The following is a 27,162-nucleotide window of genomic DNA, read 5'->3' as shown; positions in this document are numbered from 1 at the left end:
AAACACTATCAAAATAACGTGATAAAATGTTGATCAGGCTATTACTCAAGGGACATGATTATTTTTATTTCCTTTCACCCTGTCCTAGAATATATACAGATATGGTATCGTATCATAAAATTCACAATAGACACATATAGGCTACATGTTGAGGAGTTTCACCGCAATGTACAGCATTATATTTTGTTAAAGATGCGTTTCTAGTTGAATGCACATCAAGTGGTAAGTTTGGATCATACTTCATCACCTTGACGTTTTGCAAGTTTACATCTTTTAATTCTCCTGGATTATAAAGATTGATAGTAGCCTACCATAGATACCAAATGCTCATATTCTCTCTAGTGGTAGGCCTACCCACCATAAATTTATAAGGTTACATGAGACTTCAGGGCCATCGTATATATATTTAATTACTTAGAAATAAATATGTAATACGGTACCGGAAATGTTCAATTTCTATATATCTATAAAAAAAATTGTTGTAGATTACTGAAATTTTTTCTTGATACAAAAAATTGAAGCATACACTGGGCTTGATAGCATTTAAACATAGACCTACCAATTTGTTCTTATTTATTCAATTTCCTCTGAGCAAATTATCTTATTAATAAAGCAAGCAGTCAAGCATAATAAAAAAGAGAGACGGTCTGTTTTTCATCCTGGAGTAAATAACAGAAGACAAAACACACTGAAAATTTTTATTGAGAATTTAACTTCATCTAGAAGTATAAGAATTACATTCTCATCTATATGGATCTAAGAAAATCGTATAATCTAGAACTAAAACTACAAAATATTAGACTTGAATCTGGATTCTATCAAATGAGCAAATTTCAAGAATATTCTTTTCATTGACACGATATTAAACTTATAAACAATTTATTATTGTGCTTCAACTTTTAACCAGAATCATTCTTTTAAAGATTAAAATTTTATTCATTTCCAAGAACATTCTTCCAATTGACGTGTTGAAGAACAAACGTTTATGTGACAAGAGAGCTTTACTTCTTAGCATAAACTAATTTCTATGCCTGTTTTAATTATTGATTGGGAATTCCAAAGGACATGCACTAGATTGCATTCATATAATGAATGTTTGTTGAAGTACCTAGAACATACAAACATTAAGCAATGCATTTTGAGAATTATTATTGATTTGGAAACATTTATCAACGTTCAACAAAACGTTTTCAACCAATAATATAGTAAAAAGAAGATTTGTGAAACAAATTTAGTTTCTCGGCTAATAAAAGAAAAAAAGGTGGAGAGACTAAGTTCTCACACTAAGCAATCACAATTTCAAAGAAAATATCAACTATGCCGAAGCACAAAAGATAGCTTAGTAATGAACAGTCAGTAGTAGGCCTACCAGATTAGCAATAAATCTACAAAACATGACTGCTATATTCTAGCTATTTAACAACTTGTACCAGTTATAATATAATGCCTACTAAAATACTATAGAACGCAAAGTAATCTGACTATTGACACAGAAAATAATTCAAAATTAATTTGAGAGGACATTATTACAAAAAGTATAAAGATTGGATTTTATTGTAAGAGCCACTAAAATATTTAAAAATAAATAGTACGGTAAATCAAACCCAGAATTCAATTCTATTTTCAGGTAAAGCCTCAGTGCCTTAGTATTGCAATGGATACCAGTGGAGTCTATATTGAATGAATATTTTGAAATGAGCTCATTATTTTCATCCATTGATCCATTGATTAAGGACTATGATAAAAACATTCTATCTCTACTGCATTCCCTTAAAACATTCTATCAATTATTATTATTGCAGCTTAATTATTATTGGCAACATTGGAGCAAAACTATAGTCATTCATATATCATCCACATATTCTCTTAAAATACAAAATTCGATGTTTTTAAAAAATGCAGGTCAATAATTAAAAAATAAGATCATAATAATTAAGATCACCGACTTACTGGAAAAAATCGATGTACATTTCATTTTCTAATAGAAATACTTCTCTCTTGCATATTGCTAGTTTTTCTCTCACTGTAACTGGAGCATATGAAGCAACCAACTACGATTGATGTTCTAAAAATCAATACCTACTCTTAATAACCTCCTTATAAACTAAAGTACGGTACTTCTAAATTTTTAACTGCAATACTCCAGAATCAACTAGGCCAATACTTCAAAACCTTGAGCTACCTTGTACTAATAATATTATGAAGCTGTAGTAGTTGTAAATTCATTTTTCGATTCCATGTTCATGATAACCAAAAAAATATAAATACGTTATTGATTATATAATGATTAAATAGGCCTAGGTATGTACTTATTGTTTGAACAGTGAATAAGAAGGTATTAAAACAATTATTTCTCCACATCCATCACGGATATATTAGCTTCTTTGTTAGTTTAGAAACGGCACAAATTCGAGGCATAAGTACCCTCAAACATTACATACCTCACTTTTACTCAAGTATTCCCTACAACAAACACTCAACTAGTACACTATTAGAAATTACATAAATACTATTGAATGAATATGCGCAGATGATTTCAAAATAGTACACCATCAATTATTGGATCCACTGAGAATTGATGATAGAAAATCTTACATTTTATATTCAGTCTTTCAAGGCACTCGAACTGAACTCTCATATTTATTCAATGCTCTTATGCAACAGTAGAAATCTGCGTTTTTATCAATTTGTGTTGCAACTAAACAACAACAGGAATTTTACTTGGCATGATCATGAAGAGAGGCTTGAGCTGATGGTTCTGCACTTGAGAGATCTGAGCCGGTGACACCTGACTGTCGTGCACTGCATCGATGGGGATCGCACCATGGATGGAAGCATGCAGAGACTCTGGAGGGCTGTTGAGAGCTGTGTACGGTTGCAGCTGAGGGATTACAGGGTGCTGGAACTGGTAGAAGAAGCCATTGTCGCCAACCGAGCTCTCCACAAGGGTTGCTGTCACTTCAGGCACCACCTGAACCGGCACTTGTTGTTGATCTTTGGGCGATTCAGAGTTCTCACTTTGTTCTCCGGTTCCACTTTTTGTTGAAGCTCGTACTGAACTTTTCCCAGATCTACTCAAACTGTCCTGGTACTCTGCACTGTTCACCACCACAGAGTCCCTGTCGTCATTATCAGGCATCTCACTTGGCGTATCATAGTACTTTCCACCATCTCCACCTTCATACTTGTATCCACCATCAGAAGTCATCTCTGAATGTTTTGTTGGTGAAGTTGGTGATTCATTGTAAACATACGGATACTGTTCGTTATCATCATGAGGATTCCTTGAAGGAACCGATAAGTATTGTCCATCTGCGCTCTCTGTGTGTTCATAGCTACTATGGTACTTGCCTTCTTCCTCACCATTGCCATGGTATTTACCATCACCTTCCATGCTGCTATGGTACTTGCCTTCGTCTTCAAGACTACTGTGGTATTTGCCCTCATCTTCAAGGCTGCTCTGGTATTTACCGTCATCAGCGGGACTGCCATGGTACTTTCCATCGTCATGAGCTAGGCTGCTCTGGTATTTACCATCATCGAAGTTGTTGAAGTTCATGGAGTCTCTAAAAAATAGCAAAAATTTTGCAATTCATTAGTTAATTTATTCATTCTATTTTTTGCTTTTATCAATCCTAGCATTGTGTGTGAGTACATGATTGATGAGATTGACAATTTTTTTCTTTGCTTGTTATAAGTGGCTGTGGAATGATTTAGAAGTTCATAAAACTGTCACATACTGGAGCTCGTATAAACACTTTATAGCATTAGTTTATCAGAGATTATACTGAGAGTGGGTTATCAAGGCATTGAAAATACTGTATTGCACCTTTTTAGTATTTCAAAAATTTGAAACATTGAAATTATAATTCACAGTTGATTATTGCTTGACAGAACTAATTTCTCAATTTATATCCTCAAGTTATATCAATGATTTTTTTAAATTCCAGTTTGAAAGTTGAAGGTTGAAAGGCTTATTCGAAAAGTATTAACTCTCAGAGAAATTCACTATATCAGGCCCTTTATAATACATTTCTATTCAAATCAATGAAGTCATAGTGGAAAAAATTCGTAATATTTTCTATTTTATTTTTTTTACTAGGAGTCTTAAATTAATTTTTAATAATGGATGGACAAAAAAAATCTTTTAAGCTTCCTCTTTCGATTAATTTACACAGAGTATTCATGTTCATGGCATCACTTGATCGTCTATGATGATAAATAAAAAGATAAAGAGTATATAATAATAATAATAATTTTTATTTCCATTAAGATGTGTACAAAAGAACAAAAAACAATATATAAAATAATATTAATTACACTGTATGAATAGTTAAGTGATACAAAAGTCTGTAGTCTACATAGCTAATGTCGTGAAAAAACAAAATATCACTCTTCTACACACACAAACATCTGAAAGGAAATAATTAGGTACTCCCGAGGCAGAGGCCTATATGGGAGACTCAGCATAAAGAAATAAACCAAAAACACACTTATAATTTGTATATGAACAAAAGGATAATAATAAACTGAAGTAAACTTATGTATTATTTACATTAAATATTAAATGTTTGATTTAATTTATTTTGTGGTAACGGTGCTTGGTCGGGCTACAACTTACTAATTTTGTGTTGTCAATATTATTCAGAATCAGACCTTTACTTAAATTATACATCATTGAAATCAACTGTAGATTTCGGAGTCTAAAAAAATTATTTCTATCAGGATTCAAGTTAATTTGTTGAAGAAGACTTCAACATCATTCGCTTCTAATAACCAGACTTTCAATTTAACCTTGAAGCTTACCATATTATTCAGCTGTTTCAATTCTAAGGGTAACATGTTATACACTCTTGGTGAGATATATATATAGGTAGTGTCTTCGATAGATTTCTTTGTAGGGTCTGGGTGGAATCCAGTTCCCTGTCGATCTCAAGCTATAATTGCTACTAGCTGGATTAAGTTTACCACTTCTAATGAAAAAGATCATCAACACTTTATAGAAATATAGATATCTTAGTGGGAGAAACCCCCATTCTTTGAATAAGGGATATGAACTTGTCATACGGTGCTTCTTAGCTAAGGTCCTCATGACATATTTATGTCCTACAATAAGTGGTTTGATAGTGGAATAGTATGCACCACCCCATACTGCGATTCCATATTGTAATCTGCTTTCTATCAGCGCGAAATATAGAGAGCGCAAAATATATTGTTTGAAATTCTACTAAACCTACAACTGATGGATATTCTATGAGCATTGAAACCATTTGATAAAATCGAAAAATAAAACTATTTTCAGTTGAATATAGACAACATATTCTGTTTTTATTTCATTGAGGCTGTGCACCATGCTTTTGGATGAAAATTTTGGATAGGAACAGTATTATTATATTTATAATAATAAGTGAAATTAATACATGTAAAATGAACTAATTTCAATAGTGTCATTTGATATTTTGTAGATAAATTTTTCATAATGCAACCAAACACAATAAATTGAACACAATACAGTAAAGAGGTTTTATAGATTTAAACTCTGAACAGTGATTTGAACAGTGTTCAATTTATTGTGTTTGGTTTCATCATGAGAAATTATTCTACGAAATATCAAATAACACTCTTGAAATAATTATATTTCTTTACTTATTCATTCGTCTAATGATTTAACAATACTGTTCCTATCCTCAATTTCCAGTATAAAAAGCAGTCATGTCAAGGGCCGAACATTTATCAGGTATAAACTGAAAAATCAGACACCATATATCTATGCCAATCATATTTTATTATCTGTCAATATATTCACAGATAAATGAAATATTTAAGCCAGACAGATCACTCGATATTCATTATTATTTATTCAATTTGATAAACTATTATACCCTTTCTTCCTAGACACGACTAGTTTTGGAAATTATTCTTAGTTTCGGAATTGAGTGTAGAGAAGAGTGTCATTTATTTTTATTTTCTAATGAAGCATTTCAATAGGGCTAGTTGGATTGTTAATGAATAAAGAAATATTACTTCATAGTACCCTTTTTTCAACACTCTTTCATGAAAAACATAACATCTAGTAAAAAGTTTTAAAAAGGGTACTATGAAATTATTTCATTATTAATCATTTGTATTTATTATGAAAATCATAGAAGGCCTAATCACCTGCCATCATGTCCTTTGAAGTCGAAAATTATTTTTAATTATTTATATTTATTTAGAAAATCTTGGATGACTCAATTACCTGTCATCGTGTCCCTTGAAGGCATCAGATAAGGTGTCGGCCTGAATGTGGGCAGCTGCCTGGGCGGCCTGCTTGTAGAGGCGGAAGTGCAGATCTCTGGCAGCCTGCACCTCTGGTGTGTACGGGTTGAACTCGCTCTTTGGGCTGGCTGCCATGTGGAATCCGTTCCCATTGTCCCAGTATTCCATCTGAAAATCAGTACTTATCATTATTCTTTCAATAATAATAAAAAATTATCTATTTATTTATCCTTAGATACAATCACAAATCATATAAATTAATATGATTAAGAAGGAACAACAAGCTTGGCCCAAAACCATCACATTCAAAAATTCTGATGATAAAAATTCATCAGTAGACCTACCTGTATTTACGTAAAAATAAAAAATAATCAAAAATGTTATGTAATCTTAAATGGTATGTAATAATAAAAAATCATCAGTAGTTATGAAGTGTCACCTTAAACAGAGTGATCAGTAATCAGTGTAGGTTCGATTGATGAAATGATTGAAAATTTAAAAAAATTTGGCTAAGATAATGATAATTGTGGGAAAAAGAGCATTAACCACTATCGACAAATCAGAATTAGCTGAGTATGTTTGATCGGGAGAATGTATTACAATTGTAATATTAGTGAAGATAATCATAGTTAATTATTCATCAGTATTTAAATCATTATTTTCTATTGAAAGAATGTATGAAAATTTTAAATCCTTATAATACCAATAATAAATTATGAAAATTAGTAAGTTGATCATCATTATTCAAATCAGTATTCACTGAGTATATTAAATTTATTCTCACAGTGAGTGATTAATTCATTTATAGTAAAACATTCTGACTGCTATAGTCGTTCTTTTTAATAGCAGAAAGTGATTTTTGTTGAATTCAATTGATGGGATGAATAAAAAAGGTAAATAATTGTAATATAATGTTGGAAAAATATCATTTTTCACAATCCCACTTCAAGGATTAAAAAAGAATTATTAAAACAAAACATTGAATATCAATTTACATATAAAAATATAATCTTCTTTAATATATTAATTTTCCCAATTGATAATTCAATAGTTCAATAGAAGAGAACTGGAAGGGTGAGGAGTCACATCAATTCATTTTGAAAGAATTATCTCAGCAGAGGTTGAGCCGATGATTGTCTCGGATCATTTTGCTTTAGTGCTTAGCTGCCAACTTGATGTGACTGATCCTACAGCATCAAAATATTCAAGAGGTAATAATAAGTCTAGAAGAATTATCAGACCACTTAATTACACTAATATTGTTAAATTTCAATCAATAATTGCAAGAACTAATTGGTTAGATGTTTATGCAATCAATAGTATTGAGGATAAATTTCCCCACTTTTTCAATAAATTTCTTTGTATTGCTGATGCAGCTTTTCCCATCAGATGTGTTGAAAGTGGTAGATGTCTTCCAGTAAAACTATTTTGGTACACTGAAGAGATTAAAAATATTAAGGAGCAATGTTTACTTATGTACGACCTCTATAAGATGTCCGGTTCTGCCACTCATAAAAGCATATATAATCAGTTGAAAAGATATTTTAGAAAAATGGTAAAAACGACTAAACTCGATTACAATAATAATCGTATTTTGCGTGCTAAAAACAAGCCAAGGGAATTGTGGTCAATAGTCAGAGAGAATTTGAATAGGAATGAAGTAGCTGTTCAAATAAAAAATAATAGTCTTTCTGGTAGCTTACATACGGTTAATGAAATAATTGAAGATTGGACAGCTTCTAATTCATTGTGTCTCAATAAGGACAAAACTCAACTTTTAGAATTTGGATTTAGATTACAACCTGACAATGCAAAGTTTCTCGGTATTACAGTTCAAAGCAATTTAAAATGGGGCTTACACATCAAAATATTATGTGGCAAACTGTCGAAGGGAATTTTTATGTTAAATAGATTGAAGTTCATTGTTGATAAGAGTGTTTTAATTTCAGTGTATTTTGCTTATCTTCATTCTCATTTTTATTATGGTGTTGTTGCCTGGGGTAATGATACGAATGTAAATAAACTATTTGTGTTACAGAAACGAGCAGTAAGGGTCATTGCTAATGTGAATAGTCGTTTTCACTGTGTAGATTTATTTAAAAAATTCAAGATTTTGACAGTACCAGCTATTTACATTCTTGAATGTCTTATGTATGTAAAAATTAATTTAGCAAGTATTTCTGTAAATAGCAACGTTCACAACCATTACACTAGAAATTCTGAATCGCTTAGAGTGAACCAGTGCAATTATGCAAATACATTGAACTGTTTTAAGGAGTTCGGTATAAGAGCTTATAATAAGCTTCCTGCACATTTAAAAGAGCTAGAAGTGGGTAATTTTAAAAGAGCCATAAAAAAGATGTTAATAGAAATATGTCCATATAGAAAAGAGGAGTTTCTAATTTGAGGGGTATTTTGTTTGATGTTTGTATGCTTGTGTTTGTATTATTATTTCTTTGAATGTAAATACTTTTATTGACCATGTTTAATTTATGACGATGCTATGCATTTGTATAAATGTTTTCTGCAATAAAGAAATCTTGAATCTTGAATCTTGAGCTTCCGGTTTTCTTTTTGTAGACACCACATATTTCAGCTATGATGCTACTATCAGAGTGAGAATGAAATCATCGAATATAATTACTATAAAGATAAATCATAATGGTTTTAGTTTTAGATAAAACTGTAGTACAAACAGATAATGCATTCTCGATTATATTTCTCAATGGTGAAGTGCTGATTATCTAATCATAGTAAAACAATATTGTTTGAAAACGTATCTGGTTATTTCCCAGACCATTTCTAATATCCGAATGATTATAATATTAATTAAATGATAGATTTTGATTGGAGAAAATAATATAATATTAGTTTTCCTGTGCTGGGAATGAGTAAGATAGCGAATAATTATGAATGTAGAATAATAATATTATTAACTGCTTGTTGGAAATGGACTTTGGCATTAATCAATCTAAATCAGACTATGGAAATAAATTATGTATTAACAATCAGTAAATTATGAATGTTTTTCTTCAATTTTATTATTTATTCGTGATTTACCTTGACAGTACGTCCCAATGGGTCGACATAAGAATAGGAGCCTCTCACTTTACCATCTCGACTTCGTGCTTCGACTCTCACTTGATCTGGTGTATTGAAACCAAATACATATCGACCAGCAGCATCCTACAACAAAATAATTATCTGAAATAAATAATTTAGGCTATTACATACAAAATTGATTTTTTTTTGAAAATTTAGTTGCTTAAAGATCGTAAGAAACAAAATTGGAAGGATTCTTGAAGAATATAAATTTCTATATTGTATTACTTTCCTTTCTTCTCAACAATCTAGACTAAGATCTAGATAACTGAATTAGCTTTTCTGGTCTCACACTCAAATTTATTTGTTCTTTGTACAAATGCATACCTACATACAATCACATAATATTTACAAGAATAGAATTATTAATTGTACCTACAAAAGAAAATGAAGCTCACAAGACTTCACCTCAAGAGAGTGAGGTTGTATCAAGAAGATGAAAAAATACTGAAGTACAAAAGAGAAATAATTATAACCTAAAATTAAAATAGATTCAAAAAAGTTTTCAAATTTTATCTATTTAGACTATATAAGCAGTTTTAAGACCCCTTATTATTTCCAAAGATTGAGGCAAATTGTTATTTTCTGCTAGGTAATGCTCTTTCTGATAATTTGTATTGTTTCACAGAATAGAAAATATTTTTATCGTTACTGATATTCCATTATACAGACATTGACCATCTAATCATCAGAATAATGAATTTCGAGATTGGCTATAGCTTGTGAAACTTTCTTAATAGAGCTTGGAGTTTCAAAACTAGGTAGTCAATCAACCAATGATTACCAATGAAAACTATATTTAAAATTACACCAGAAAAAATTATACACATAATTTTTAGCCAAAAAATGTATTCCAAACAATCAAATAAATTATAATATGGTAATAATACTGAATATCATTCCAAATTATTTCATAGTTTCAACAATGTAATTCATTCATCATAAAAAAGAATTACATTGAACTTCAATATAATCGGTTTATTGTAAGTAAGTATGCATTATGAACATAATTATGTAACAAAAGTAACTTGTCTTTTTAAATTTACATTTTATTATCAAACAAAAATATTTATTAGCATTCTAATTATATAAAAATATTAAAGAGCTTCTTACATAGTACATTACGATTGTAAATAATTATGAAGTAAATTTCAAAAATGAATTAGATTTCTTGATTCTCCAGTTAATTAATGAACACACTATCACTTACAAAAATAATTTTGAGAGAAAGTATTTTTATTTCTTTATATCAAGAGTATAAATTTGGTGAAAACAATTCAAGCACCAACTATTTCATTATCACCCAGAATTTAAATTAACCGAACCTATCAATAAGCAGTATTGAGAAATATCTATCAATATTTACCTGGGAGTGGAACTGTGCAACTTGCATGTTATCCAAGTTAGTTGGGTCCTCACTTCGATATGTGATGGAGTTTGATACCATCGGAGCCCAAGGACTCGGGTAGATGATCCTGAAGATGGATTCGGCTCCACACAAATACACCAGTATGGCAAACTGGAAATAATTCGAAAATTATTATTCGAAAAGTTTGATAATAAAGCAGAACTTGATAAAAATCACACTTTTCTACTTATATCAGAAACTTTGTTGATTCTGTACACAAGAGACCACTTCTTAAACTCCTCCGAACTACTTAGATGAATCCCGATGAATGAACGATTAATATAGAAAATCCTACAAATTATATATAAATAAAAGTACAACTTTTTGTCACCTTCAGATCTAATATGAAAATATAAGTTACCATATTGGAGATAAGTACATAGATAGAAAAAACCACCGTTAGATACTGAAGATAGACTGCTCTTCAATAGAGAGGACAGATCTCTAAGTGTAATAATTTAATAACAGATCGACCTAGGAGTTATTTTTATCTTGGAAGAGATAGGGGTAAAACATGATATGCCACATTTAAGTGGAATATATTTGAGAGAACTAATTTTCAGAATGCATAAATCATGGCAGAAGAATACTTTTCAGTATATATAATTAGGCCTATCTAGTATTAGACTCATTTTGTGAGACAATTCATTTAAAAGTGGGTATCCAGATGGAAATATCATGATTTCAATTTCATCGATGTTCCTCCGAATGATGTCGTTTCCCAGCGTAACTTTCAATGTGAGCTGAATGCTTTTCTTTTAAAGAGAAATTATTGTTGGACGATTTGAATTATTAAATAAATTAGAAAATGGATACAGAGGTTTCAAGTGGAAATTGGAATATTCAACTATTAAAGTATTACAATATTTCAAATAATAATATTCATACCCACTGAAATTGAATTTATTTATCGATGAAATTGATTCTTTAAGATTTGAAATACTGTTACAGGTATCAATAATCATAATTTCACAGTTTAATTTTAACCATTTTACAGTTTCTCTAGATTCACTCCTCAAGCTATGGAAACAAAATTTTCAAAAAATTCAGCCAAACCTTGGAATAGGCAATATTTCATGCACTACTATGCCCATTAATTGAATAATAGCCTCCCATTATGTGTAAATCCTTTCATATTCAGAGCTGCAGAGGGGGAGTCAAGTCACATCATAAGCTTATTAACAGATCACAAAACAGCTCTTTCAGTGTCAAGGTACACGTTGGAGAATACAGGTAGCAATTAAATACCGGTAGTACCCAAGTGAGGTAACATTTACATCTCTTTCAACGATATCATATACGTTTTTATGTAGTACAATAGCCATGTACAAGATGCAAGATAACATCTAGATGGACGTAATAATGGGAATTTAATTGCTAGAGCCTTACCATTACTTTCCTATTTGTGCAATTTTGAACACTGTTATTATTCTAACTGTAAGTGTAATGGTTTTTTGAATAGTTCAAACAAGATGAATACAAAATTTAGTGTCCATGAAATGAACGCGTCTAATAACAAAAGATGTGGTTGATACAAGATATTAGTTATGCATCGAAGAATCATATTTTAGTTATGAAATGATTACGTCTCACAATATGAGGTTTGGAAGATGTTTATAGACGACTTTAGTTACGCTTCAACTAAACAGTGACGGAGAGGGTTTGATAGAACACAGCCCTCGGGGTCGGTTGACGACTTTTAGAATCACAAAAAGATCGAGTTTATACTGATTGACTGGTTCCCATACACTGTACATGTACAGTGAGTGACTTGTTTGCAAATAACATGCATACATCATCCGTCATGAATCAAATTCAACCTCATATAAATGCAGATTGATTGTAAAAGTATGATGATGATTGTAAAAATGCAGATTGATGCCAAAAAGGAACAGTATAAATTGAAAATTCATGTTGATCATGGATGAACTAGATATAGCATAATATTTTCAACTATTTACTGTATTCAGTTCGAGATCGAGTACCTACTGAGTCAACTTAAGTGGGTTCTCCTTGTTTATTAGACCTGATTGGATTCACTCTGATCATAATTTTAAAATTGTTGAAATACCGTACTAATAAAGAATATTCTTATTTTTCTCTTCCCTGCTTGGTCAATGATGAGTGAAATTTATTCGTAAAATTGTTCTATTTAAAATCAAATCTTCATTATTCTTTTTTACATGATATCATCATTATTTACTGGCATGATATAGTATATTATTTAAATTTTGTAAATGTCAACCTGCTTGCTATATAGGATGAATATTTCCTGATTAGAAATTGTACAATAAATAAAAACATGAAAAAATACTATAGGATATTCTGCTAAACAGTCAAAGTTTCCAGCTCCCTACTCCCAGTTCCCAGTTCCTCTATTATCAATTTCTACTGATAGACTACCATTTTTATTTGCCTACAATCAAGTACCATATATTTGCAAATTAACAATTTTCTTTTATCTGAAAATACAATGCCCTCTTGAGCAATGGTTTTAAAATTTTTCATTAATATTTTTACAAAAATAAAAAAAGAAAAATTAATCAGGATTCAAAGATGATTCAACTGAAGACCTCATGTAGAGAACCCCATGTAAGTAGCGCCACAAATGCATACAAAACCTTGAAGTCGTGGTCTTATTTCACAGCTTGAAAAAGGTATCAACACCTCACAGACATCTAAAAAACAGTAGAAGCGGTATGTTTTTAATCTAAAAACAAAAGACACCTCTCTCTAGACTCATTTTCAATTGATTAACACCATGACTCACAGCTAGATTAATTTCAATCTGATCCAGGATGAAAAAACTACCCATCCAAGAAATAATTCATTACTATCTGTATATTATGCTCCACGTCGGGAAGCTTGTAACGAGCTTCGTGATTGATAATACCAACTGGAGAACCGTCATACAAACGAACGAGAATTAATGAACTACGGTACGTCTCATCCAAAGTGTTGAAAGAAACTGGACATTTACAATGTGATAAATTACACACAAAGCACTGACCTTCCTCTAGTAAGTACATGGACTCCCCTCAGATTGTAATTTATTAAACAGTGATAGTTTGTAGTTGAAAGCGTAAGCACCACATTTTATAGTTTGTTGAAGAGTTAATAGGCTACATTGTAATTTATATAATAGAGTTTAGAATACCATCATGTTTTATAATGTGTAGGTACTTTGTATAGGTCTGTTATTTTATCATGAAATCTAGTTATGGACGTGGATAAAAATCTAGTTATAGATGTTGTATAGAATGAATATACTGGGTAACAAAGGTGATATATCAATATTGGAGAGGGCAATGCACCGAATATATGAGGAATCTTATATTTGTTTACTAAGGAAAATAAACTGAGTGTTTGTCTGTACCGGAAGCATAATTATAATAAGCAATTTATTACCATGCTTGACAAAACATATTTATGTTTACAGAATGTATGGAGCAAAATAGGGAGCGGAAAATGTGTTCTGTTATAAGTCATGATAAAAAGGGGTTTTATTATTGTGTGGTGGATTTCTTTACTCCTTGAAAAAAATTAGTAGGCTACAAGATACAAAACGGACAAGACTAGATTATTAGGAAGTCAAGGTTCACAAAAATACTCTCAGGTGTACATTTCAATTAATTAGGAAATATCTTGGAATTAGAATGGTTCCATGAGGGCGTTTCAAATAATTCAAATGAGGAAATTTTTGGACAAAATGAGAAATTCATAGTACCGGTACTTAATATGGGATGAACCTGTAGTTTCAAATTGAAATAGAATGAACATGGAATACATGATATTCTATGTAACTATTTGAAATACTTGGAATAGATTGTAGAAAAACGAACATACTTTTAAATGGATTCAGGGGTCTGAAAAATAATTCAAACACACATAGAAGTTTACACTATGAACAGAGTTATTGTGGAATTTTTCCATATCAAGGTAAAACAATATATTGTCAGTTCCACATCATTTATGGCTCAAATAAATTATGTGAAACTGACAATATCGTTTCTATTTCACCTTAACACATAGCAGTTTTGAACCAAAGCTGCTAGAAACTGATAGGCTACATGCAACAAAATCATCAGAAACTAAATTTTATTTATAAATTTTCAATATCTGAATCAAATTCCTCTATATAGTATTGTTAATTGTTAATAAACCGACGACAATTATATAAACTTCTTATATAGCCTGAAAGCTAATGTAATTATAGACTCCATGATGGGAAATATGTTAATCATGAGCAAAAAATTAAACAAATATTGAAAGGAGACCTTTTTAGAGCTATCAATTCATTACTACATTTTACGAGAGGCCTACGCGGTACCGTACTTGGAATTTGTTTTCAGTTATAATCATTTCTATAGCCAAGGTACTCTCACTACTGTGGGAGGAAATAAAAACTAAATCTTATTTAGTGTCTACGGTCTACGACCTCATATCCTTACGACAAGGATGATCCCTAATAATAATAGAATGTTGTTTCCAAATTGAATAGAGGGCAAAAATCAATTTTGTATGATCGAATACAAGAGAATTGTATAAAAATGAAAAAAAAACGAAATCATTGATCCAATACAAAATACATGAGAGTCGTTGACTCCAATGTTACCTAATACAGGCGACTATGACATCGATACTTCTTATGAAGTTGATACAAGTCGATATCCCATGGATAAAGAGTTCTTTTCATTTTTTCATTCTCTCATTGCATCTTCTTATTAATTATAATACCATCGTCCATAACGAATCCCGATCCAATAACGTTGCATGAGGGTGATTGATCATAAATTGTAAGAATGGACCAGTTTGATTACAGGACGGAGCATCATCTCACAGTCAAAACTTGATGCCAAGTCATTAACTAGATCGGTGGAAGGTACCGATGGGTGCCTCTTTGAACAAGCATCCTAAATTGACTATTCATTCTTACAATAAATTAAATGTTACTGACCTCTTGGAAGAGAAATATTTGTCAGGATACATATATACACCTATGAACTCACATTTGATACCTCAAAATTCAATAAATAGATAGAGAAATTCAAAAATGAATGTGGATGATGATCCATTCCGAACTGCACTTCCGAATTCACAAGATTTTTTCACTCTTAATACCGACATTCAGTCAATAATTATTCAAATGTGTGCGAACAATATCTGTTCACTCACAATCTGAGTCATACGAGCCATGTGTTGAGAAACAATATTTATGTTCACTCACAGTCCTATGAGTTGACTGTTCCTTTCATTTAAATAATTGACTGTATAGTTTTATGTCAGTATAGAAGTGAAGAACTAAACAGATTTCTAAGTTTTTGGAGCTTTTCACCTGTTAAAGTTAACATCGATATTGAGATTCTCAATAAATGACTAAAAGGAAGAATCGGATTATACATTTAAGGTATAGGAAATTCATGAATGACGCATAATCACGTCTGATCTGCTGAACTGATTAATTTGAAATTTTGCATAAATCGATTCTTCATTCACCAAGGATGGTTATAGACCTATCTCCAATTCTTCAAGATTTCATTACGCCAAGTTTTCAGTTTTTCAAGTTTTTAATTCATCATGCTTCCTGCTTGTTATAGGTACTTTGGTTGAGAGTGGTTATAGATAAAATAGTGTACCACATTCAACGGTTTTATTTTCTATCTTATCATTTTTCTTCTATCTATATCTTCCTTTCCCATATCCACACTACCTACAGAATTGGTGAAAAGGATGGAGACAGCTGAATACTTCTTTTAAAAGGGAAATTTGACGATTGGTCTGATAGGGGATCCTATTCGAATAAAAAAAACTACACTTCTCTGTCGTATCAAAATTTTGGTCCTCCATCTTGATACCGCCATTTTTAATCTCACCTTATATTTTGAATGAAGTTTTCATATGATTCATGATTCAGATACAGAATTTCAAGAGAAAATGAATGGCGAAAACTGCACATCGATATCTCAAACCATTAAAAAGTTATTCATATTGAAAAATACTAATAAATATCTATCTATCTATCATCTATATCTGATACGGTAGGCTATAATAATATAATAAAGGAAAGAATCGGCTTCTATACGTACGGGATGAGAAATTCACAAATGGTCGCATCATCAATTCTAAACTACTAGACTGATTAACTTTGAATTTTGCATATAGATTCTTCATTTACCCAGGATAATTTACTGATTTCTATTTCGTCAATAGAGAATAATATAGATTGTAAGTAGTATGTAAGGATTAAGCGCAACATCACAAGGGATGTCCCCCAAACAAACTGTTGAGTAAAACCACACGAATAGAATCTTGTGCAGAAAACAAGAGGATGGAGGATGTTCCTTTGTTGTTGTGCAACATCTAGTCACCATTAGTAGTTGAGGATGAAACAGTGGGAACAAAAGAGCAGTGGACATCACCCAGATTGGACAGAGCACTGAATTAGACCTATTTAACGCATCATAGCACTCAGTTCCGTGCCTCATCCTCCTCATCCCAGGCACCCTAACAACGGATGTGGTTTTCATGGATGACACAAAATTTCGATCATGATGCAAGCGTGTGAAATTCAATTATTTCCACAGCATATTTCACGAGGCTCATCATTCCAGGCAACCTACTGACACTATGCCAAAATGTGGGGCTGCATTGTTTTTGTGGTCATTTGAAAAATATTGAATTAACAAAAATGAAATATTGGTGAACTGGATATTTGGAGAATATCCTCTGCCTGACATGGGAAATTATTTTTCTATGTAGTTCAACACTGTATTTTCCCTATTGAGTTGATAATTTTCTTTGTTCTGTCAAATCATAGGCAATTTTTACAATTAACCTACCGGTACTTATGATTCATATTATGGGGTAAGTGGTGAGTTAGCATAACTTTATTCATAGCTCATTAATTTTTGGAATGTTTCCATTTATATAAGTATGAGGCGTATTGCAGGCCTATTTAACTGATATTATTAGTAAGAGCTCAGAGACACACGAACGTTAAGATTATGTGCTCTGCTATATGTTATTAATTGAAGAAATATTTTTTTTATACTGTTCATCACACTCAAATGGATCATATTATGAATTAAACTATGCAGTCTAATATTACCTATTTAAAACGATTTAGTTTCATGTTAGTTCTATTTTAATGGATAAAATAACCTATGACTTTGGGTCAATGCTGAAACAAATTTCGGAAAACTAATAGCCTAGGCGTCATTATTGAGAAAACATTTTACTTATTTTATTCGAAGGACATACTAGTCTGTGATTCTGAATCAACCACGTGGGAGTCATAATGATTGTTATCCAATCGTGATTGCGATTATAGATTCTGAAACACATCAATTTTATGAATAGCGTACCGCACATGTATACAATGACCGTTCTCTTCTGAAACCGTCCACTGGCTATAAGTGAGGCTACTTGATAACAAATTAGACATTCCTCTCCTTCATGCTACACATGGTTTAAAGATTGCAATCCCAAGTGGAATGTTACTGTCCTGACAACAAAAATAGCTATGTGGTAAAACATTCTGATAATAATTATAATACATAGAAAAGACGATAGAAAATGTTCATCTATAATCTTCACTAGAGATCTACAGTAAAAAATTTAGTTGCTCAACAAAAATTCATGTAAAGTGTTGTTGATAAACAATCTTTATTGTTGGAAGTCTTTATGTAACTTTTATGTTTTGTACTCTTTGAAAGCATCGTTTATTCTCGAAAAGGAAGAGATCAAAAACTTGGATGGACTTTTTGTTACTGTACAGAGTATTGATTAGCTAAAATTTTCATTCAGATGCTCTCTTGAGACTGAAATTTCAGGATAGAATATTTTCAGAGAATAATTAAATAGAATATGGGCATTGTAAAATTTATTACTGTTATTAAACAATTTTGAAAATTATTTTCCTACTAATTGGTGCTTCTAGAGAGATTATGCATGTTGCATTGAAACTTGAAAGTTCAGACTACAGGTAGAAATAATAAAATCACAAAACATAATTGGGCATGATGTACGGTACTTATACTGCATGTAGTGCCCATCCACTGTTAATATGTTTTTTAAATAAATCTCATTCCATAAGAAAAATTTCTAATAGGAAAATTAGAGGGATAAGGTAGGACTAACCAATCAAGAGTTTAATTGGAGTGAAAATGTTGCAGAGAATCATTGTGTAACGAAGAAGAAGTTAAGATGAGGCTTTGAAGTTATTAAATAGCTGTAGATCAATCCTGAACTAAAACTTGTGTGGAAAAGGAAGCAATAAGTTGATTATGGTAACACCCCTTTCAAGATCACCTTAGACTGATAGTCCTTTTTTTAATCAGACAATTTGAAGAGGTTGCTGCAGGCTAAAAGATGTTATACTGGGAACTGGGAGAGTGCCAAGTGAAGGAAAACTTTTAGCAAGATTTAGATAAGAATAATGGATTTCTGAAAGGTCATCAGAGAAATAGAACAATCGAGTGTGGACATGACAATAACGTGGTAAGGCTAAAATAATAAATGCAATTTTTCACAAATTGTACGTCCTAGAAAAATTCAAATTTGAAACTCCAATTTATTGCCAAATACAAGAGCATTTGAATGTGAAATCTCTTGGTTGAACCAGACTTGGAAAAGAAACCAATATTGTAGAGAGAAGCCTCTAGGCTTTATAAAACAACATGAAGCTGATTCCGCATCAAGATCCATCGGAGGTGTGGAATATGTATGTAATAGACTTGACATTTGAAACTTAAGGTCCTCACACTATAAGGATCCGACACGAACAATTTCGATCAAATGCAATTCAAGATGGCTGCTAAAATGGCGAAAATGTTTTCAAAAACAGGGCTTTTCGCGATTTTCTCAAGAACGGCTGCAACTATTTGGATCAAATTCATACCTGAAAAAATCATTGCGATAAGCTCTATCAACTGCCACAAGTCCCATATCTGTAAAATTTTCAAAATTTTGGAGCACCGCCCCATCTATGCAAAGTTTAGATTCCCAATTATCAGGCTTCAGATATAATTTAAATATAATTTAAACAAAATAATTCAAGTGGAAAAGATTGAGCATGAAAATATCTACAATTAATGTTCAGTAATAGTTTCACCTAAAATTGAAAATAAGCTCGAAATTCGAGAAAATAAGATTATTCAATTGCAAACTGTTTGGCAACTGTTGATTCTATTAAATAATTCACTATGAAGAGATAGCAGCCCTCGTGTGTCTCCATCGTTATTGTCCTGTTACCAGCTGGCACAGTTCTTAGAATAGTAGACTTGAGATGCGCGTGAACACTAGCGTCAGTTGATCAATTTTCATAACGGCAAGGAAAGTTGTGTGAGTGCGCCACACCATATTTTTTCTTATCCACTCTCAATGTTTTTTTATATCCTGAGAAAGGACGAATGAGTGAGTCAATTTTGTTGTCCAACGAACTTGACTTGTAAAAAGGTTCGAAGAATTAGTGTTCAGAATTTGAAGCTGATTGATCAATTCTCTCTAAAGTTGGTTCTTGTCAAGCATACAGACAGACAGAAAATGCCTTTAATAAAGTCAAAAGTGAGTACTTCGCTAACGCTCGTTTAATCAAGTGGGCTACTTTCTATACAGAAATGTTTCCACCCAAATCTTTCTAAGGTTCCCTTTTTTTGAGCGACTCTCAACTTTGAATTTCCAATGTAAGACTATTTCTGTTCAAATTGACTATACTTCGAGTTTCTCGCCTATGGAATATTAATTGAACTGTAAGAGACAAAGACACCACAATATCAAAATACTACGATGGAACCAAAATATTGAATGCATCCAGTGGTGAGAGTTGCTATGCTGGAGTCGCACGACATGGTTGGGCTCTCAACTCAGGAATAGAGAGTCCCATACAAGACGGGCTTAGCTGTCTCATGTATGAGCGTGAATACTGAATACATTCTGCCGTCCTTCATGGAGAAGAATCAGATGCGAAATAAAGTAGTAATGTAGATAACAACTTCAATTATTGAATAAGAAGGCCTGTCAAGCAAGATACTTTATGAACACTCATCGCTTTGAAATGGGATCGGATGGAAAAAAATTGAGTTTATTTTAATGGAGAATGGCTCCACATATGACAACCCATATTCAACAAATTATAGATAGCCAGATATTCCAATAAATTATCAGCTTACGTAGGCCTAGGTACTTAATTTATTTATTTATCACAATAAGTAGGCTATAATCACTTGCGGGAAGAGTATCAACATACTCAAGCCCAAAACTGTTCCTATTCCAATTTAAACAACACATAGTCGAAGAATATAGGTTATGAGATTTCTAGAACCTATCTTTAATATATAGATTTCTAAAACATTCATCACGAATCATGATAGTGTGCCTCTATTGAAATGACAATGTTCAAAAAGTTGGCATCATCCACTATATAATAAACGTGACAGTCCAAGGAAACAAAACCGTCACGAAAGCCCCATTCCATTCTATCGGAAAAGAAGCCACTGGTTCCTGTCTAAATAGAACTAAATTACTTCATCACGAGGTCGACGTACAGAACCCAGACAAGAAACTGAACGAACACAAGTTCAATAATTTTGTAATTAAAAAACGACAAAATGAACAGCGGATGCAAAATTTGACATTGGAAGTTACTGTTGTGGACAGCATGGGGTCACATTCAAATTGCAGTATTCCCTATGCCTAACTTAAATGCTTCCAATTCAGCCGATACTGACAGTTGGAGGTAAATCGTGCTATAATCGGTTCATCGTCCTTTCCAAGTGGCAAGTTGAGACCTCGGACAGCGACAGCCTTTCAAATATAAAACGCAAATCACGCTCCCCTATCGTTTCAGGTTATGCTAAGTAAATTAGTGAGATAAGTTTGATCTGTCGTCTGCTGAGTTGCCAGAATGAATAAATTGCAAGGAATTTCACGCGAGAATCTATTATTTTTATGATTTCAAAATCCAGTCAGATTTCCCGGTAGCTGTTTGGTATTGGAGTTTGGGGAATGCTAAGAGAAGAGGGGGTATCTTTGACACTTGAAAAGTAGTCAAAGTAGCGAGAGAATGCAAAGAAAGCATGTATTATTCTAACAGGTTATTATTGTTGTAAGGAATATGGATTCGTCAAATATTGACATTAAGATATTGTCTATCACACCGTCTCCGCTACCGCCGCCGTAGAGAAGGAAAATGGTTGCTGCTATGGTGATTGAAGCTCACCCTCCCCTTAAATCCTCCCCTAACGGGATGTTTTGAAAATATTGGAAAATACGTGTAAATAGATTGCATCTTGCATGACTTCATATTACAGGGCTGAAAAGATGTTAATACGTAATTCGATTTGATCACATTTCAAAGTTTTTAAACCGTAGGCCTGCTGTATAATACAGTTAATAATTAGTGTTAAACAAAAAATCAAAATTAAACGCTGTAATTCACCCCCGAAGACTTCTGCTACTGCAAATATTGACAACAGGGTAAACAGCTGGATGGAAATTCGATGAGCGCCACCTACTATACAAAAATTATTTGTCAGCCCGGGAATAGAACCCAGTACCTCCTAATTGCCGGTTAGGAATGCTTACCCTTACACCAAACTGACAATATCAAGATATCAGCGCTCATTTTATAGGAAGCCATAGCGGCCAGCCAGTCTACAGATGGAAATTACTGAGAAATTGCATTTCATTCAAATGCTAATGAATTGATAATTATTGTTAAACGAAAATCCAAATCTGGATTAATGATACAATTAATCTGAATAATTTGGATTTTCGTTTAACAATAATTATTAATAATTCATCAGCATTTGAATAAAATGCTATTTCTCAGTATTTTCCATCTGTAATGCAGTTAAATTCAATAAAATAAATTCAGGACTGAAATCTAGTGAAATTCAGGTTATTGGAGCTTGGAATGCTATTAGTTATCGTTTGATTTCACTCTATATAGCCTATCAGATAAACCAATAGTCATTTCCTGTCACTACAAAAAGTTGAAACTTTGAATGAAGAGGATGAAAGTAAAGTAAGAGCGAGAGTCATGACACGTGACTAAAAAATCCGGTCAACCTAACTAAGGCTCAAGCATACAGTAGGCTCAGGAATGCCTTCTGCATACTTTTCGTGCCATTTAAAACAATTCAATTTTTCTTGATAAGGATGATGGCAAATGGGCTCTATAGGTTTGTGCGTTGGTGATGAAACTATAATGATGATGATGATGATGAGAGATGGGTGGACCAATACTTTAGGTGGGTTCCCAACCGTCGGGAAGCGATTTTTAGACAAACATTTTTAGAGGAGTTCGGCTCCTCAATGGAACAAACACCAACTCTAATTAGATAATTATCGAATTCTATGAATTTTATCATGCTACCTTCTAATTTTAGTGAGGTTCAATCATCCCAAATAAGAAAATAGAGAATACAAAATTGTCCATACGTTAATTGTCAATAGCATCACTACAAGATTCTTCTATTAGCGTAATCGTAGTCAGCGTTCATTCTGGTAAGTGACATATGGGCCACTCTGTATAAAAGCGAAAACATAATTGAGCCTACCTTACTAATTTCAAACCGTAGTAAAACTGATGCTAACAGCCACTTATTTTTATTTTTATTTTAATAAGAGAAGCACAACCAGTCGTACATGCAGATTCTTAGCCGAAGAAGACTTGCTCTTGTTTGGAAACCTCAAGAAGGGAACAACTAATCTTTTTTCTACTCTAATTAAGGGCATAAAATATATTTCAGTTCATTTGTTAGGAATAATTATTGGCAACATAAAGATTGATCGCTGGATGGGAGTGGCCAGATTAGCAGAGCGATTAGAGTAGCAGGGTAGCTTCCAATTGGCTTCCCAACTGTAATTAATATGAATTCAGAGTCCGGAGTTGGCTGCTATTCCAAGATGACCGGAAAGATTGATAGTGTTTCTCTGGTGTGGCCATTTCAATCCAAATGTCACGACAGGACACACAATACATGAGCCGCCGTATCTTGTAGTCCATAATTTCGCATTCATTCCAATTATGGCAACAGCCGCGAAAGAAGAAAGAAGGATGGGAAAAGAAAAAGATAATGGAGAAAGAGGAAATTTGCCAAGTTTGAACTTGACATTTTTCAAGGTCGTCAGAACTGAGATGATCCCGGCAAGACCGGTTCAATAGCCATCAGAAGATATCCTGTTAAATTTTTTTTACAGTAGTCATAAAAGAGAGTGACAGATTGAAGAATACCTGTGACTTGGTGATCTCTATGAAGAAATAGAACATTAAATTACTCAAACATTCATTCTATGAAGTAATAGAACATAAAATTACCATTAGATTGGTTCATATTTCCGAATAGACATTCTTATTATTTTACTCTATCATCTTGTTACTTGTTGAGCACTATTTGTCAAAATTGAATTGGCGGAAAATTAATTACTTTGAAGGGGAGAAATCTATCTGGATGCTTGTGCAATGCGAATCGCATGACGGTGACGGCGACAATTTCTACCATTCAACCAAGACTTGAAAATTCTCACACTCCTGTTGTAGTCATGTGATTCGCAGTGTTGTGAACAAGGCTTAATAGAGGGATATAGTATAAAGTGATAATAGTACTAATAATATTTGATAGAAATAAACAAATTTTGATGTAATATTCTAAAGAAGATACTTCACATTGTTCTATATTTTTACGGCTATCTTAAATAGCAGTAACTGGAGAGCGAGTTCTGCTTGAATATTCAAATTGAGAGATGTATTGAGATCTATTTATGGGCTTGTAAACATCCTACATCTTCAGTATCGTCTATGAGAATATTGTTAGCCTGATGCAGAAAGTTCAACTAGTCTAGGAGCAAATACATATGATCACAAATTCTCTCGCTGACAGAAAAGTTGTAATCTACCGGCTGACAAATGGGATGTACATTGTCATGCTTGAAAAACTGGACATTATGTGTGCATGGTGCGAAAATAATGCAACAAGTTCCGTGCCAATGTCTGGAGCAGACAAAAAAGAGCGAAGAACTGGTCCAACTAGAAAGGAATCTGAAACGGATGGGAAAGAAGATGGGAGAGGAGAGAAGAATGAAGAAAATCAGAGCTGAAAGAGAAGAAGAAACCACAGATGCATGGAATAACTTGTTGGCGTTAAGGGGAGGAAAACTAAACAAGAAAACTTGAACAAAAAGACTCAAATTTATTGTGAGGTTCTGATTTGCAGTGAAGCCATCCCCCCCCCTATACTGTCTCGCAATTCCTTTTTTACCTGTGAATTATTATGGATGAGGAACCGATTTAAATTCAAATTTTATCACCAGAAGAGCTAAATTTGAAACAAGTTATTGTTATTGATCAGTTCAATAACCTTGAAAGCAATAAGATGACGTTTGAATTTCAGTGCTATTTGGTATTCAGTGCCAATACTCTGCTGACTACTGGACTACTTAGCGGCGGCTTTCATAGCTGCTTTAAGAGGAAGGACATCTATATTACTATTTGTATTATATGCAAACACAATCAAAACCAAAAAGAAAGTGATTGAAACGTCTACATTTTTCATTGTGTCAAATACCTGCTAGAGTATGTTTTAGATGAGAAGTAATACAGATAATGTTAATGACTAAAATTTGATGAGAGACATTGACTGTGGAACTAGTTGGAGTAAGCAATAAAATATTACAAATTTCATGAAAAATAAAATTTGATTGGAAGATATTTCAAACAGCTCAATATATCTTGTGTGTCAACAGTATCACTCTCCAAAAAAAGTACAGTATTTTTTTAGGACAAACAAGAATAATAAAACTAAAAACAAATAATACAAAACATCATTCTTCATCGAGAGCTTGGTTAAGATAATAATAATAATATGGACACCTCTTGGATGCAACCGTCCAAAAAAGGCATACGCCTGATTGGGTTTATTTCTGGTTATTAGAGCAATTATTCGAGCTATTCATGTTTTTCTACTTATTTCAATCTATATCCATTTTTTTGAAATGTCAGTATTTCAATACAGAGATTTTACAATGATAATAATATCGAGTGTCCTGGCTGGGTCAGGTCTGGTGTTAGAGTTTTCGGGGCTTTCAAAGATTCGCAACTGATCAATCTCAGGGTCTCTGACATGACCTAACGACCGACTGTTTTTTAGTTAACCGGGACCGGCAACTAAACTTGTCCATCCGAAACACGGGAGTGGCCAGAGAAAAATATCTTGCACGGGCTGAGTTTTCGAACTTTTTTCGATTCCATTATAATTTTTTTAGAAGTTGAGCTTTCAAAATCAACTTGTCATCATTTCAAATTAAAACTAATAGAAATATAACATTAAAACTAAAACTACTATACTGACATATATTATCGAAAAAAAATTGGATATAGATAAAAATAAGTGGAAAAACATGAATATCTGGAATAATTGCTCTAATAACTATAAATAACCCCAATCGGGCTTATGCCTAGGGTTGTCCAATTTTATTTTCCATATTGTATTTTTATTGTTTAATTTTTTTTTGTATTATGTTTGTTTGTGAAATAAATGAATTGGTTGATTGAAAACTATTCACGTAACTTGGACACAGATAATAGAATCTGAATTCCTCCATTATCAACAAGGCACATTCTCTATTCATCATAGAAAAATCTAATAGAGTTTATAAGGACTAATTTTTCAATTCTGCTTCAAAAACTTACAAGATAACTTACCAGACATGCCTGAAACTTGTAAACCGCCATCTGTATCTAGCTAATGTCCAATACACACACCTCTGTGAACCCGATCACGCGCCAACTATTTGCGTATGTAACGTAACGTATTTTGTGCGTGGCCGCTTACAAATCGCCTGTTTACATCAAACGTTTAACTAAACAATGGAGGGGAAAATCAACGTTATTACTTTCCGCGGATTGTAGAAAAAAGCATCAAACAAAACACTCCGAGTGTCAAAAATTTAGGTTACCTTTTATTTACGTGAGGTGATGTCGATTATGGTCTAATAAGGAGACCCGTCTATTACGTAGCGAGAAAGGTGAGCGGGAGACAGAACCAGTAGATTGGGATGAGTTCTCTGGTTAATTGACAATGACGACGATAGGTTTCCAGCTTCAAATACAAAAAATAGAATAATTGAGGAGGAGCTCTATTGTAGTTAGGTGCAGCTATTGTTTTTCGCCGACAATCCGCCGGTTCGCAGCCTCGAGGAAAATTAGGTGGCCTATCTGAGGAGCGATCCAGAGCAGACTGGACTGAATTCCTTCTTCAGCCGATCTGAATGATAAAAGCAGAAGTGGATGGGGGACTACCTCAAGATACGAGCGCCCATCGAAGACTGAAGACTTCGGAGGACGAACCTTACCTGCCCAGTCGGAGGGCGAGGGGAGTAGTGGTGGCAAGAGG

The 27,162-nt window shown here is 32.8% G+C and overlaps 1 protein-coding gene across 1 annotated transcript; it reads right to left on the bottom strand.

Moving 5' to 3' along the window:
• Nucleotides 1-684: 684 nt before the first annotated feature.
• Nucleotides 685-27,091, bottom strand: LOC111048010. Its single transcript, XM_022333853.2, has 5 exons — nucleotides 26,472-27,091; nucleotides 10,727-10,879; nucleotides 9,319-9,444; nucleotides 6,239-6,426; nucleotides 685-3,566 (listed from the first exon to the last, which is right to left on the bottom strand). The coding sequence occupies exons 1-5, from the start codon at nucleotides 26,499-26,501 to the stop codon at nucleotides 2,699-2,701; spliced, it is 1,365 nt and encodes a 454-aa protein (XP_022189545.2). The 5' UTR covers nucleotides 26,502-27,091; the 3' UTR covers nucleotides 685-2,698.
• Nucleotides 27,092-27,162: the final 71 nt, after the last annotated feature.

The sequence above is a fragment of the Nilaparvata lugens genome, chromosome 11 (genome assembly GCF_014356525.2).
Source record: "Nilaparvata lugens isolate BPH chromosome 11, ASM1435652v1, whole genome shotgun sequence".
Lineage (NCBI taxonomy): Eukaryota > Metazoa > Arthropoda > Insecta > Hemiptera > Delphacidae > Nilaparvata > Nilaparvata lugens.
The sequence above is the reverse complement of the archived record's forward strand: the minus strand, read 5'-3'. Positions and strand labels throughout refer to the sequence as shown.